Genomic DNA, 15119 nt, shown 5'->3' with positions numbered 1-15119 from the left:
GTCCACATAAATGACCTATAGGATGTTCTTGTAGCTTCGTCACGAGTATGTCGCCATTGTCTCTCTAGTCGTCTTAATCGCCGTTTCATTGATCGCAGCTCCAGGGTATACCATGGAGCGGATCGTGAACGAGGATGAAGAGGATGTCGGGGAGCGATCTCATCGATGGCCATGGAGAGCTGGCTATTCCAGTTCTCCACCAGTTCATCCAACGAGTCACCAGAGGGCCAGGGATCCCGCATAGCCGTTTGAAGCCGCAAAGGGTCCATCTGGCTACATGGGCGAGCTAAAACTTGCTCACCGCCTAGATGGGGTAGAGGTGGCGTATTCACACGAGCCCTCAGGGCATAGTAGTCAGACCATAGCACCGCCTCGGCAGAAATCTGATCCACTCCAACTCCCGCCGCAAAGATCAGGTCTAATGTATGCCCAGCCTGGTGTGTGGGCGCTGTTACATATTGGGAGAGTACCAGTGCTGCCATGGAAAGCACTAGGTCCATTACCCGAGTGGAAGCTGCATCCTCGGCATGGACATTGAAGTCACCCAAGACTATATTTCTATCCCCTAAATTCCTGGTGAGGCATTATAAAAGCTGAAACAATTACTTGTATTGAGCCATATGATATCAAAGATACTATTTAGCAGCTAGGAATGTGGCTTACAATGTTCATATTTTTCGCTCACCAAAAGAACTTGGATTGTGTATCCATGCATCTTTTCTTGGGTTGCTGTGGATTCTGTGGGAATCATTGCTGCAATACAAAATGTTTACGGAATGTTTGGCAAATGTAAATGAACTATTTCTTCTTGTTCTCCATTGTTTATCTCTACATCGTAATCCAATATCCCATTCGCTTGTGCTTTGTGTTTCTAATGTTTCTTTCCCAACAAAGACACAAGAGAATAATTAGTAAGATGGGGATCAAAGGGGAGAGCTATAACCTTTCAGGATGGTATTCTAAAGGACTACTGTCCATTCTTATACAAAAAATCCCTGCAATTTTTGATTAACTTTATTTAACTCAGTGGTGATTGAAAAGCTTTCTGATAGGTTGCAATTGAGTCAGGTCTCCCAGACAAATCATATAACAAATGGTCCATATGAGTTTCAGGGAATGCTGCTAGTATGATTTTGCTTGTCTTTTGGAATTCTGGTGGTCTCTTTTTGCTTCATATGTTTGCACTCTGTGTTAGGATACACAGTAGGCATTGGTATCACCCATCTTTTCTTTAAACTGGGATGTCCATTTGTTGAAATTATTTGACTTTTAAAATAATTGTATTTTATTTCAATAGAGTTTTAGTGGGGAATGTGGATATAGGGAGTAGCCTAGTATACCATTCCATTGCAGTTTTAACAGTTGTAACATTTGCTTTGGCACTTGGCTCTTAGAGTAGCTGTCTGTTGCTTCAAAGAACTGCCATCTGCAGTTTAGAAAGTAGATAGTTTTTGTTGGCTGAAAATTCCTGCCTTTTCTCTATTCCCCGAGGATGGGGTTTTTGCTATGTAACAGTACATCCAAATAGCACATTCAGCTGTCATCAAATAAAAAGTAGGCAGTTTCCCTGAATATAAATCATAGATGGCCTTCTGTACCTTTCTACTATCTTTCAATAAAAATCCTTCTGTGGTAGTATACACACACACCACAGGTTACAGCCACAGGTTACAGAACCCTTGAAGGGGGCCAGGGGAAGATGTGTCCTTGTATGTTTAAACTGGTATCATTCATAGGTGAGCAGCCGCTTAGTAGCAGAAAGCAGAGACCAGTTCACATGTTACTTATGCACTATAGTTCCTGTGGAGATAAGAGCCATGTGAAAGCCAATCAGATGGGAAACTCTATGAAGAAGCTTTCATGTGGGGGGAGGTGTTAGTGCCACATGAATGGCTACCCTGACAGTGGTTATACTTGCCAGTAAGCCAGGTGAGAACTGCTTTTCCTGTGATTTGACACCTTTATGGTTTGGGTCTCTGCAGTGACCTCACCAAATTGACATTAACTTTTACTGAAAATAAGCAAGCTCTCAATATTCCTGCATAACTATTGATTCTTTGTTTGCAGAAGCTTGGCTGTATAACATGAAAACATCTTTTAGTGTTCTGACTAGGGCCAAGCAAGCTGCTTAACTTCCTTTTTGCATAAACAGTGACAGCTCTCTGCCTATCTCCTCTTTGGAAGCAAGTTAGTTTCCAAGATTGCTTGCATTCTTCCAGTTTTCTCTTCTTTGAGAAGTATGGTTAAATTCTTGAATAAGAATTCTGTCAACTGTTCTATTTTTATTTTGCACATTTTTGTTCTGAGGGAAGGAGTTTGGCTTTTCCTTCCTTTGTCAACATTGGCAAATAACCAGTTTTGAGTATAGATTGACCAGTGTGGGACAGTGTCCAGCTAGTTTATGTCTAAAGTAGATTTTCAGCTTTTGGTACATGAAATGTAAGCCAAGAACTGCCTGAACTGAGAAGGGATAACACTTCTGCTACAAGTCTGAATGTACATTAATATACAAGCCTAACCCCGTGGCAGTATACTACTGTAACCTTTGCTGTTCATTGTTCTGCATGATGCTTTTAAAATTATAGTTTTGGGCCCTAACGCAAATTTCCTGTGTGTGTTAACAAGCCTGCTATATCACAAACTTTTAATCTGTTTTTCAAAAACCTAAGATCAGCTTAACTTGTATTACAGTTTCACCATCTTTAAAGTATTTTATAACTACTGCTGTCCTTTGATTTGTTTCCATTTTATTTCTATTATCTTGCAGCATCTTTTATCCAAATTCTTCTTTCTTATAAATCTTGTAAGTAGGAACTAGTAGCTTCTGTTTAATTGCAGTCATTTTTAAATTCCTTTTTCCATAATCCCATTTTTAAGTTTTTATCATCTTCATCATCCCTTGTAGCTTTTGCTCTTTACATGGGAAAAACCAGTAACTGTGTGTGGCTTTTTTAAATGGGGAAGATTGTTGGCAAAAGCAAATTAATCTGCCTGAATTAGTTCCATCATTTTCTGTACTCTAGTCTGTGATCATGTCATGAATTTAAGGACTTTGCACTAACCGTGTTTTTTTTCTTAAAGCTTATTTTATACAGACCTAGTGTTTTGATTTGTATGCATTTTGCATGTAGTGGTTTTTTCTTTCTAATTATAATATTTTGCTGGATAGCTTATTCAGGACAAAAATGGCTCATGGGAAAACGCATAAAGATTTGGATTTATTTACTTACTCAATAACATCCAAGAAGAAATTTTAAAAGCTTAATGAAATCTGCCACTTGTTCTAAATTGTTGATACAACAAATTTGTAATTAACATTAAAAACCTGAGCACAGCTTCTGTTTGTAAGACTGCAGCTAAGACTGCAATCCTATGCACACTTAGTATGGGGGATAAAACTCACTGAACTCAGGGTTGCTTACTTCTGAGTAACTGAATTCAGGTTAAGAAGGACCTTTCCTCAGATAACTGTTGGGTAGAAAATATATCTGAATTATAAATTGGTAATAAATCAACAACCTTTTCTAGAAGTATCAAAGCACATAACTGTTCCAGTCAGTAGAAATAAGGCAAACCTCTAAGGAAATTACAATTATTGCCCACTCTCTCCTGCTTGTTGGCAGTTGTTGCCCCAGAAGGAATGTCATGACTGCAGTTGTTGTGCAAGGTATTGACATTAACAATGTTTTTATAAATGTGTGAAGCTTGACTGCTGTAGAAGAGCATATAAATAGAGAAAAGAAGAGCAGGCATTCCTCCATAGCCCTTTGATGTACTTTTAAATGAATGCTTGGAACGAGGCAATTATTTGATCCTGCTCTTAGTCTACAGCACCAAGTAAGATGCAGGCTGCATACATGTAGTGGCTTCAACCTTGCTGTAAGACTCACCTCTGTCGTTAGTGCCCCTCAGAAAATCCTTTTTTATAGGTTTTTAAAGCAAACCAGTGGAGCTCAGAAAACAGCTGCCTCAAGGGACATCCTTGAGGTATCTAGGGCATAGGCATATGCTCTAGGTCCTGGCACACATTCCTGAATAGGCTTTAGCTGCTCGTGGGTAATGGTCCTTGGAGCAATGTGTGCAAAAGTTGCAGCTCTCCCACAATAAGCTTGAGCAACTCAGTATTTGCACCTTTTTCTAAGCACACTTTTGTTATTGTCATCAGACATCTGTCTCATAAAATTATACTCCTAGTTTCAGCAACGCAGAGAGTACTAAAGTAGTTCCCCAAGGATGACAAAAGGTGAACAGAGCCCATGGGGAAAATTGGAGTCCCTTGTGCCACTGAAAGGGTTGAATCAGTTTTTGACATTGTAGTATAGGGGAGTGAGGAAATGAGTGATGCAGTTATGGAGAAATTTCAGGAGTTATATTGTTGTTTGTGGCTGATGGAAATAGAATAGAGGCTTTGGGGCTTGGGTGGAATGCATTGTGCAGCCTAGCTAAGAGGGATGGTGTGCGTAGTGTAAAAAGGCACTGATTCTCATATCTTATGGAAGGAATTGTATATTCCCTAAACACTTTATAAACAGAGGCAGCAATTCAAATGTAATCAACTAACAGTTTTTTATGATGACTAAATTTTACTTGATCTTTGTGTCCAGGATCCCATGAGCCTATTGAGTATGTTGACAAATGTAATGAAACTCTATGCTTTTTGTTTATTTTAGCTATAGCAACACAAGCTAGCGTGGAGTTTCGGCGGAAAGGGTCGCAAATGTCTGCAGACACAATGGCGTCCAATCCCATGTTTGATGCAGGTGAATTTTCGGACAACTATGATGCAGGCAGAGCAGAGGCGTGTGGAACACTTTGTAGGATATTTTGTAGCAAGAAGACTGGGGAGGATATACTACCAGCCTACTTATCTCGGTATTGACTTAACTTTAAATTCTTTTCTTGTCAGAGTCTTCTGTTGAATATCTGCTGTTTGTCTAAGAGAGGTTTTTGCAATTTCTGAAGAATCTTTTTGTGCCCTAGCAACTCATTTTAGAATAAATGAAATTGCATTCCATTAGTATGAATTTACAGAACAAGCTTCTATCTCTGCCATATAAACAAAGCTGTCAGATGAGTGGGTAGAAGTTTGTATCATTGTTTCCATGTTTTGTCAGGATATGTAGCACAGTGTATTACAGCTTTGTGGTTTTTTCCTTATACAACGTGGGAGGGCATTGGTGTGTTTCATGGAGGGAAAATGGAACTGATACTAGTATTTACTCATTCTATACCTAAACAGCTATTAAACAATAGAAGCGTTTGTGGAAAGAGCTAATACAGAAGCATGCAAGCCATTTTTTTCTGTAACTTGATAACATTTGTAGGAGATGACATTTCACTGAACAATCAATGCATATGATACTCCTGATATGAAATATGCAGATTCTGAAGCAGAAATTCATCTGAAATGGGCTCTGGCTCACAAAAGCTTATGCTACAGTACATGTTTTAGCCTTTAAGGTAGAGGCCCCCAACCTTTTTTATCCCAGGGGCTGGCCCCAGGGCTGGCTGGCCCACCGCGGCCCCAGAGCTAGCGGCCGCCCCCCCACCCCCCCCGTTTCCTCCTCCCTCCTCTGCCTCACCCCCTGCAGCCTTGCCGACCGCCCCTACGCAGCCTCACTGCCTACTGTTTTTACCACTTTAAGGTCACTTTACCACTTTAAGGTGAAGTGCCTTCCAGACTGACCTCCACCCCCTGCCAATCAGCTGATCCAATCAGCCTGGAAAACTATGGCAGTGTGGCTGTTTCAGCAGTCACTCACCGCTGCTGCCGCAGTTTCCCCCGCTGATTGGATCAGCTGATCAACAGGGGGTGGGGGAGGTCGACCTGGAAAGCACTTCATGGCACCTTCCCCGGCCTTAAAGTGGTATAAATAGGGGACGGCGAGGCTGCACGGGGGATGACAAGGCTGTGCGGGGGGGGGGGGCAGCTGTGCAGCCCACTCAGAAACAGGCCATGGACCGGTATTGGTCCGGGTGTTGGGGACCCCTGCTTTAAGGTACCACAAGATTTTTTTAAACTAGGAGAATCTCATTTTAACAAGGAAAAGCAATCCTTCTACTTATTTATAGTGGAGCAAGTACTGTAGACCCAAATGCAAATGCTCAGATTCTCTTGTTTTGCATGTGACCCAGCCCCAGTAATATTGGATCGCAAATGTTTGTTTCTTACAGCTTATTAAATCTGTCTTTCTCTGCCAGATTTTACATGCTTTTAATTCAGGGTTTGCAGATTGCGGATTCTGTTTGCCATCCAGTTCTGGCTAGCATTATTCTAAACTCACCTGCATTGTTCTGCTGTGACCTGAAAGGGATTGATGTCTTAGTTCCTTACTTCATTTCAGCCCTTGAAACTATCTTACCTGACAGGTAAATACATATATTTCACATGCTGCACCATTTTCATTTTATTTTTAGCTTCTAAGTGTTCTCTGGAGGTGCTTTCTAGGAGATGCTTCCAGAGAAATATGAGCAGAGTTCTGCTTATGGAATAATGCCTGTTTCTTTCCACCTTCCTGCTACACTGTTGTGTGCATCCCTCTCCTGTGAGTTCTTAGATATTTTTGTGTTGGATATTTGGGAGAGGGACTGCATCTGGAGAGGTAAATCTGCAAAAATGGTAGAAAACTGCCACCCCTTGAAGAAATTAAAATGCCTTTTCTGGCACAAGGGTTGCAGGTGGGAGGCAAATCTGGCCCATAGGTGAGCATGGCTGTTTACTAACAGCCGAAGGACTTTAAAATGGAAAGGAAGGGTTGTTATTTCATTGATCCTTTTATTTTAATATAATGCAGCATATAACTAATGTTGTATGACTGTTTGCTAGGAATTAAAGATGCATTTGCATTGTTCACCTGATTTTATTATGTCTCATTAAAAGTGATATTTTACAAAATTCATAGTATTGGAAAGTCTAGCTAATAGGTTTTTGTTTAGGCGCCAGCTATTGAAGCTTATTAGTACTTACCTAATACAGAGCTACATGACCATTATGGCTTGGATCCTTGAAAGATTTCTGTGGACAAGAAGGGGGGAGGCAACCTTCCATGATTCCTCGTTCCTACTTTAGATCTCCAGCTTCTTTGCTATTCCTGGGGAATCTCTCCCTTCAGAAACAGCATTTGAAGGAGCATTTTGGTCTGTAGTGGGATGGGGAGATGGAAGTCTGACTCCTTGCATAGCAATCCCTTCCACTGACAGAAATCTCTAGAGGGCTGGGCTGCTGAACTTCCCAGCTCCTCTTCGCTGACAGAAGCTCCTCTGGGTTCCTTTTGAAATATAGCACAACACAAAAAAAGTTGCAAAGAAAATGTGGAATGGATTTTCCATTCCCAGACTAGTCTATCTGACCCTAGAGACCTTAATGGAAAATCCATTCCACAGTTTCTTTACAACTTTTTTTGTTCTGCAGTTTTGTTTTTTGTTCTGAAGTCCATGCAAGTCAGTTTGCATTCTTGACTTCCATTATTTCCAAAGTGCCTTCAAACCTCTCCCATCTCAAACTACCCTGTTAAAAAAAGCCCTGAGACTCTGCCTGGAGAGTCACTGGCACAGTGAATGGGAGGTGGGGGAAAGAAAGCTTGCAATGCCCAGCAATTCCATGTTTTTCTAGGCTCAGAGCATTTTTTTGTTTATATTTTTTGTTTCTGCTCTGATTTTTGTGCTTTTTCTGGATGTTCTTTCTGGATGCAAAATTGCATTGTCAAATCCCATGATTCCCCTACCTCTCCATTTTAGGCAGTAGGGTTGTCAAGTCGCATCTGACCACTAGCAAGGGATGGGAGGTAGGGTTGCCAAATCTAGGTTGGGAAACTCCTGGAGATTTGGAAGTAAAGCTTGGGGATAACAGGAACTTCAGTGGATACAGTGCCATACAGTCCATCCTCCAAAGCATCCATTTTCTCCAGGCGAACTGAACTCTGTAGTCTGGAGATGAACTGTAATTCCTGAGGATTTCCCAGGTCCACTGTAGAGGCTGGCATCCCTAGGACTGGGACTGCAGAATCTGAAAACAAATTAGAAATCTGAACAAAGCATAAGTAGGTCCTAGATCTCACCTGGAGGATGGCATCCCTAGGCAGGCATCTTTTAAGTGCTGGGTGAGGGGAAGAGTTGAGAGGTATCAGATCCTAAAGACAGTTAAATAAAAATAATATTGCAAGAGTGTTACTTTTTTAAGCATGATTGTATTTTTAGTTTAAAAATAATATTTGTGTCCTTTATAAAGTTTATATCTCTTCTACCTGGCATTACATTTTATGACACACATGGCCCAGCCTGTCAGGTCCCATTCATGTCAGATCCAGCCCTCATAACAAATGAGTTCAACACTCCTGGATATAGTTTACAGTACACTGGATCCTACAAGCTCAACGCTGTTCTTGAAGATTTTTTCCCACCTTACAGCTGCTCCTGAATACCCTTGAAAAGCTAATGTTGGGGTTGGAGGAGTTTTGTGGACAAAATGCTGTAAAGAATCGGGGCTGCAGCGAAAAAGAGGTATTGAGTGAAGTTGCCCCATCTCCCTCTTGTAGCAACAGAAAGCTTGCTTCATCGGCAAAAGGAGCTGGGCATAACTATGTTTAATTTTCCCTTCTCACTGCAGCCACACCACACCTTCTGGCATTTTGTCTATGGGCTTTTTGGGGAGCCTGAGGAAGCTGCTAAGTGAAGGGGAGAAAAGATTTACATCTGGTGCTTGCATTTCTTAGGATCCAACCCAGGCATTGTAACGACCCATAACAAACGTAATTTGCCTGTCACTTTAAGATAGTGAGTAACAAATTACAGTTGGCAGTTGTTTTGTAGTTTCATTTAACTTGAAACAGGCTTACTGCAGAAAATGTAGCACTTAAATACCAAATTACCTGTATTGTACAGCTTGAAGAAACAAGCAGTGAAAAAGCAAATTTTAGCTTTGTTTTTACTTGTGTCCTATTTTCCAGTCCTCTTCTTCCCTCCCTACCAAGTCTCTATGGCCATGCTGTAAACATATTTTCAACATCCTTGGTACGCTTAGAAATCAGGTGTATGCCACAAATAAGCACCAAGGACTGGGTGCAACCTACCTAATAGTTCAAACCCTTGAAAAATTCCAGCGTCTGAGTATGGAATGTTAATTTGTTTTAATATTAATACGAAATTGAAGTCTTTGTGTTTTTAACTGTAGGCATAAATCCCAGAGTTAATGCTGAATGATTATTCGGATTCTTACACTGCAGTGCACTGACTTCTTAAAGCCAGTTAGTGCATCACAAAATCCCAGCACTTACGCTTTGGCTCTTTGTAATCAAAGTGAAAACTTTCACAACAACTTCCCTCCATTTCACTTAAGATATTTTGAGCCTTGAAACAGACTGATACTGAATTGATTCCATTTTAGGGAACTTTCCAAGTTTAAATCATACGTGAATCCCACAGAGCTAAGAAGAGCCTCTATCAACATCTTACTCTCCTTGTTGCCTCTTCCTCATCATTTTGGAACAATAAAATCAGAGGTAATTGATCCAACAGTTTTCAATGTTATGTTATACAAATTTAGCCTGAACCTAAAGTCCTACAAATCGGTGCTTAAGAGAGAGCATTTCTGTTAGTATTGCCCCCCCCCAAAGCTTCTCATATATAAGGGTCACATGGAAATTGAGGATGTTTAATACTTCGCACCTGTCATAAGAGTACTTAAACTAGCAAACAGATGTTCGATTTGGAAGTGAACAGAGAGCTGGGGTAGCAAAAATAATAAGCAATTGAAGCCTGACTCCAGAACTCCGTAGTTTGAATTTGCCTGCTTCCCTGTACTCACTATCTGGGGTTAAAATAACAGGTTGTGTCAAATGATTTGCGAATGATTTGCAAGTAAAACTCTGCTTACGGAATAAAATTTTCCTGCCAACGCTGCTTTCACGAATGCTGTCTCCAGAGTTAAAGCGGCCCCTCCATAGGTATTACAATGGATGCTCTACAGTGTGTTTGTGTGGGGCGGGGGGGGGGGAATTCAGTGGAAATGATGTCTCATCCCCTCTACTACCTTGTTGGCTCAAGGGCCTTCCTGCCAGAGAACAACCCTAGAATTCAATTCAATGTATGTGGAATGTTTTAAGCACCAAAATATAGACTCTAAGTATTATTATCCCTGTATACACTGTATAAGTATACACTCTAAATATTTTTCCTGTTCCTAAACATAAATGGCAATCTACATGGGCTTTCTAGAGGTAGCTTATTAGAACCCGAGTATCTTTAAATGTGGACATCAATAGAATTTATTCATTTTACATAGAGTACAAACTGCTGTGCTTCACTGATCATGTTTTCGTTTTGTTTGGGTTCATGAAAACCAATTCTGCAATCTGTTTAACTGCTTCTTTTAGTTCTATCCCTGTATTAAGTTTTTGTCAGGACAAAAAAGGGTTTGAAAAATAAAGTGGCATTAAAGTATATGGTATACTATAAAATGTATCAAAAGATTTTAGTGCATCATACTGCTGTCTGTTTATTCTGTCCTTTTCCAAGGATAACATGTATTTATTTTTTTAGGTTGTTCTGGAAGGAAAATTCAGCAATGACGACAGTTCATCATATGATAAACCAGTAACCTTCCTTTCCTTGAAACTGAGGCTTGTGAATATACTTATAGGAGCACTGCAGACAGAAACAGACCCCAATAACACACAGATGATATTAGGTTGGCTTTTTAAAAAAATTGGTGAAATGTGCATTTCTTTTGTAGTTCAAGGTTCACGGTAGTCTTTAGGGACACTGTTAGGAATGGTAACTGACTGGTGGCAAACTCAGGTTTCAAATGTTGAAAAGACTACAAGTAACAAACTAGGAAGTTCCCTTATTGGAGAGTTTATAGTGCAGGCAGGAAGCCAGCATTCCTAAGGTTGGAGGATATAGCAGAGAACTGAAACTGGAGCAGGTACAGTGTGCATGAGTTTTCAGCTAAACATTAGGAAGACCTGACAGAGTGGTTCCTCAGTGGAACAGGCTTCCTCGGAAGGTGGTAGGAGCTGTTTCTTTGGAAGTTGTTCTGGAAGGCTAGATGGCCATCTGACAGCAATGAAGGCTAGATGGCCATCTGACAGCAATGAAGATCCTGTGAATTAGACAGATCATGAGAAGAAGGGCAGGAAGAGTTGCATCAGTGCTTAGTTCTCATGGCCCTTTCTTACAGGCCCAGGGAAATGCTGATTGCCACTTTGGGGCCAGGCAGCAATTTTTCTCCAGGCCACTTTGGCCAGGGATTCTGGAGGTTTTTTACTATCTTCTGGGCATGGAACAGGGGTCACTGGAGGTGGGTAGGGGAGGTATTTGTGAATTTCTTGCATTGTGCAGGGAGTTGGACTAGATACCCTAGAGGTACCATCCTACTCTGTGATTCTATAATTATAAGACGGCAAGGGAACAGTAGGTACTTGTGATACCATTGGGTTCTTCAATGATAAGCTGCCCAGATTAAGAGCACAACAATATGGATGGGCACAATCCAAAAAAATCCAGTTTGGTTTGGGGTTTGGAGTGGCACCTGAACTGAACTGGTGAGTTCAGATCCCCCTTTCTCCCAGCCACAGCCAGGAGAAAAAAAATTTTTTTTTGGGGGGGGGGGGGTTTGGCCTGGGAAGGGCTGACAGCCCTATAACCTGTCAGTTGCCCCTCTCCCACTTCAAAGCGGGGGGAGCGAAACCCACAGGTTTAGTGGCTGGCAATCATTTAAACCTAACAGCTGATGGGTGATCTGCACCTCTATTAGATTTAAATGACTGGCAGCCATTTTAACCTGATAGTGGGCAGGGCATGCCAGTCAGCTGTGAGGCTGAAATGGCTGCTAACCATTTCATCCTGACAGGTCAGCTGCAGACCTGTGCTGCTCAGCTGTTAGGTTTAAATGGCCTGAACAACCAAACTGGGCAAGAGTCCAGTAAATGTTCAGGGAAGGCACCTTCCCTAAACATTGGTTTGGGGACTCTGAACCATGCTGAACTCATGCTGAATTTTGGCTCATGAGCCGAATTGTGCCCATCCCCATGCAACAAGCCTCAAAACTATATAGGCTCCAGCATTGGCACTTAACAGTCCTCTTGATCCTCCAGTGGCTTCTGCTTATTGCTTATGTAGAAAAGCATCTTATTTTCATGAGGGCAGCCAGTAACAAGCTCTGGCTTACGGTGGCTTTGCCAACTTTCTGAAAAGCTTGGCAGGTGCTAGGGGAAGTACTAGCAGGCATAATGGCACTCATGGTCACCATATTGGGGAACCCTGGCCTATGTATTTAATCTGCAAACTCACTGTATTTATGATGGAAAAGGCCACAGTGCTGTGGGGTGAGGCTGTTGCTTGCTAGTAGAAGTTCCAGGCATCTTCAGTTTTAAAAAAACTATCAAGTAGCAGGTAATGTGGAAGACCTGTACATGAGCCTCTGGAAAGTTCTCCCAGTTAGAGTAAACAGTACTGACCCTGACTTGTGGTCTAACTTGGTTATTTCCTGTGTTCAGCTGTATAAGCAATAAAACCGTAGCTGCTTCAGCAAAAGGTGGAGCTTTGAGCTCAGTCTAATTATTGCCTTGTTCACATTTCTGTTGTCCTACAAAAAAGTGTTCTCTATTGCAAAGAAGGTTTGCTTTTGAGCATGTGTCTCTTTTTAATGACAAAAAAGCTACATAAATAAACTTACCAGTGTACATTTTCTGCCAAACTCAGCCATAATTCTCTAATCTGTGCAATCTTGTATTTATTTGTATCAGCATGAGAACCTCTTTTGTCTTTATGGATTTGTCTCCAATATTTTCTAGGCAGCATTCCTTCCATATATGCCAAAACATCCTGCTTGGGTTTAAGGTTGCCAGATCCCCCCTGGCTACTAGCAGGGAATGGGAGTGAGGTAGGGTGACCAGATCCAGCTTGGGGAACTTCTCAAGATTTGGGGATGGATCCTGGAGAGGACAGGGACCTCTGTAGGGTACAATGCCACTGAGTCCAGCCTTCAAAGCATCCATTTTCTCCAGGGGAACTGCTCTCTGTAGTCTAGAAATGAGGTGTAATTCCAGAGGATCCCTAGGCCCCACCTGGAGGCTGGCATCCTCAGGGATGCTTTTTTTGTAGGTCTATGCAGTAATTAGTAAATAGGACTAATAATAGCAGTACCTCTTGAATCTGTCTATGGGGTCATGATCATTAATGCACCTAGATTTCTCAGCTCACCATGTTCCAAATGGTATTTTATCATCAATTTTTTGTTAATCTCAGCCTCTGTTTCATTTTTTAATGTTTTCCTTAATTTAAGTTGGGGGGTTATCTTGCTGCTTTATTTAATCAGCAAGGCTCTTAAGACCAATTTAGCAAAACATTGTTGCAATGATTGCTGTTTTACATGATAAAGTATTTTTGTTGTGTGCAGAAGCAGTAATTTTTTTAAAAGCAGGTTCATTGGAGTCGTTGGAAAGTTTTTCTTGGCTGTTTAGGCAAGTGGTGTTGTTGTTTGCATCTTCCAAAATTCTGCATTCAGGGAGTCATTTGGATTCCCTGAAAGTTGAGTTTTGCAATAGAGAATTGGAATCATTGCTGGCAAAAAGTTCCTGCACAATAAAATCCTAGCTGAGCATTCTCTTTACAAAGCCCACCTGTTTTCCTTTTTTTCTATTGCCTCAGCTCACAGCTGTTGGTTAGCTTTGTTAATGTTGTTTAAGCTTAGATTTGTACTTAATTCTCAGTCCAGGTCTCCTGATCATTCTTTATGTCGGTTTAATTGCAGTTCTTTATTTTTGTGGCATTTAAAAAAGTTTTTTTTCTAGTTTTGCCCATGACATTGTTCATGTAAATGTCACTGTTAAATATGATGCATGTAGTGATATTTCAGAGTAAAAAACATTTCTTTTGTATAATCTGAGAAATCTTTTGTTAAAGAGTAAACATTGCACACAAAATGTATGATCTTTTTGCATATTTTGCATGAGCCTGCTTTGACAGTGAGGGTAGGATATAAATCCAATAAATAAATAAATAAAATGTTTTCCTGGTTTTAGTATAGCACTGGGGCAAAATCTGACTGTCAGTAAAGTCACCTCTTCTATGGGTTTGAAAATCCAGTTTATTCCTGTTTTCTGTTTGTGTCTGAGTTCTACTCTTAGCACTGTGATCCTAAAGCTAGTGTGCAAACTATGCTCTGTTAAAATCTATGAAATGTTGTTGAGAACCAGTTAAGCTTAGTAAAATGCTAAGTTAATACCCAAAGTTTTATCAAAATTCTCACCATCTTCCAGACAAGCTAAAAATGTCCAATGTATAACTTCTGCTTTCTCAAATGTTGGAAGCCTAGCCCACCCTCCAACTTGATAGGGGAAGAGGATTACTTCATGGGCTGTCAAAAAAATAAAGGCGTGCAGGGGGAGGGGGGGCAGTTTTACCAAAAATTGATCTGAAAAGAGTTCTAGAGTCCTCATAACTTTAGAATACTTCCATTAATCCTTTCAAGAGCAACAAGTTTGCTAGTAATGTATAGTATACAAATGCTGTTGATGTCTTGTTTTTGGGGTGTGTGGGGCGGAGGAGGTCTGTTGCAGCAAACTTCAGATATGATGTCTATCTTTTTTAATTCTGCAGGTGCAATGTTAAACATTGTACAAGATTCAGCACTTCTCGAAGCCATTGGCTGCCAGATGGAGATGGTAAGATTCTTCTCATTTAGATGTCCTGGGGTGTTGAGAAAGGTTGCTAGATGTCCTATTAAGTTGTAGTAAATTATTCCATTAAAAAGAATGCAAGTGATTCATAGAAGCTGATTTCTAACTTAACAGAATGGTGAAAATAATATCTTGAAAAGCCACAGTCGCACAAACAGTGGCATTAGCACCGCAAGTGGAGGAAGCACAGAGCCTACTACTCCTGACAGTGAGAGACCAGCGCAAGCTCTCCTAAGAGATTATGGTAAGGACATAGATTTCTTAAGTACCATGATATCCCACCTTGATAAATTCTATTTTAATGCTACTTTATGCATCAGACACATGAAGGGTTTTTTAAAAGTTGATTTTGGCCAACTTGTCTTTAATATATAAATAAAGAAAATATATCTGCAATTCTTTATTTCATTATTAACTGGGGCAAAATCATAGAATAGAATC

At 40.7% G+C, this 15119-nt stretch overlaps 1 protein-coding gene across 1 annotated transcript in view; it reads left to right on the top strand.

Annotated features, from left to right (window-relative positions):
• Positions 1–15119, top strand: part of RALGAPB (Ral GTPase activating protein non-catalytic subunit beta) — an 85131-nt gene that overhangs the window by 40280 nt on the left and 29732 nt on the right. Inside the window, exons 10-15 of the mRNA XM_060231027.1 lie at positions 4671–4872; positions 6202–6369; positions 9383–9497; positions 10537–10684; positions 14599–14663; positions 14793–14922. Coding sequence (XP_060087010.1) covers positions 4671–4872; positions 6202–6369; positions 9383–9497; positions 10537–10684; positions 14599–14663; positions 14793–14922 — 828 coding nt within the window. The remainder of the gene's footprint in view (positions 1–4670; positions 4873–6201; positions 6370–9382; positions 9498–10536; positions 10685–14598; positions 14664–14792; positions 14923–15119) is intronic.

The sequence above is a fragment of the Heteronotia binoei genome, chromosome 2 (assembly GCF_032191835.1).
Source record: "Heteronotia binoei isolate CCM8104 ecotype False Entrance Well chromosome 2, APGP_CSIRO_Hbin_v1, whole genome shotgun sequence".
Taxonomy (NCBI): domain Eukaryota; kingdom Metazoa; phylum Chordata; class Lepidosauria; order Squamata; family Gekkonidae; genus Heteronotia; species Heteronotia binoei.
The sequence above is the reverse complement of the archived record's forward strand: the minus strand, read 5'-3'. Positions and strand labels throughout refer to the sequence as shown.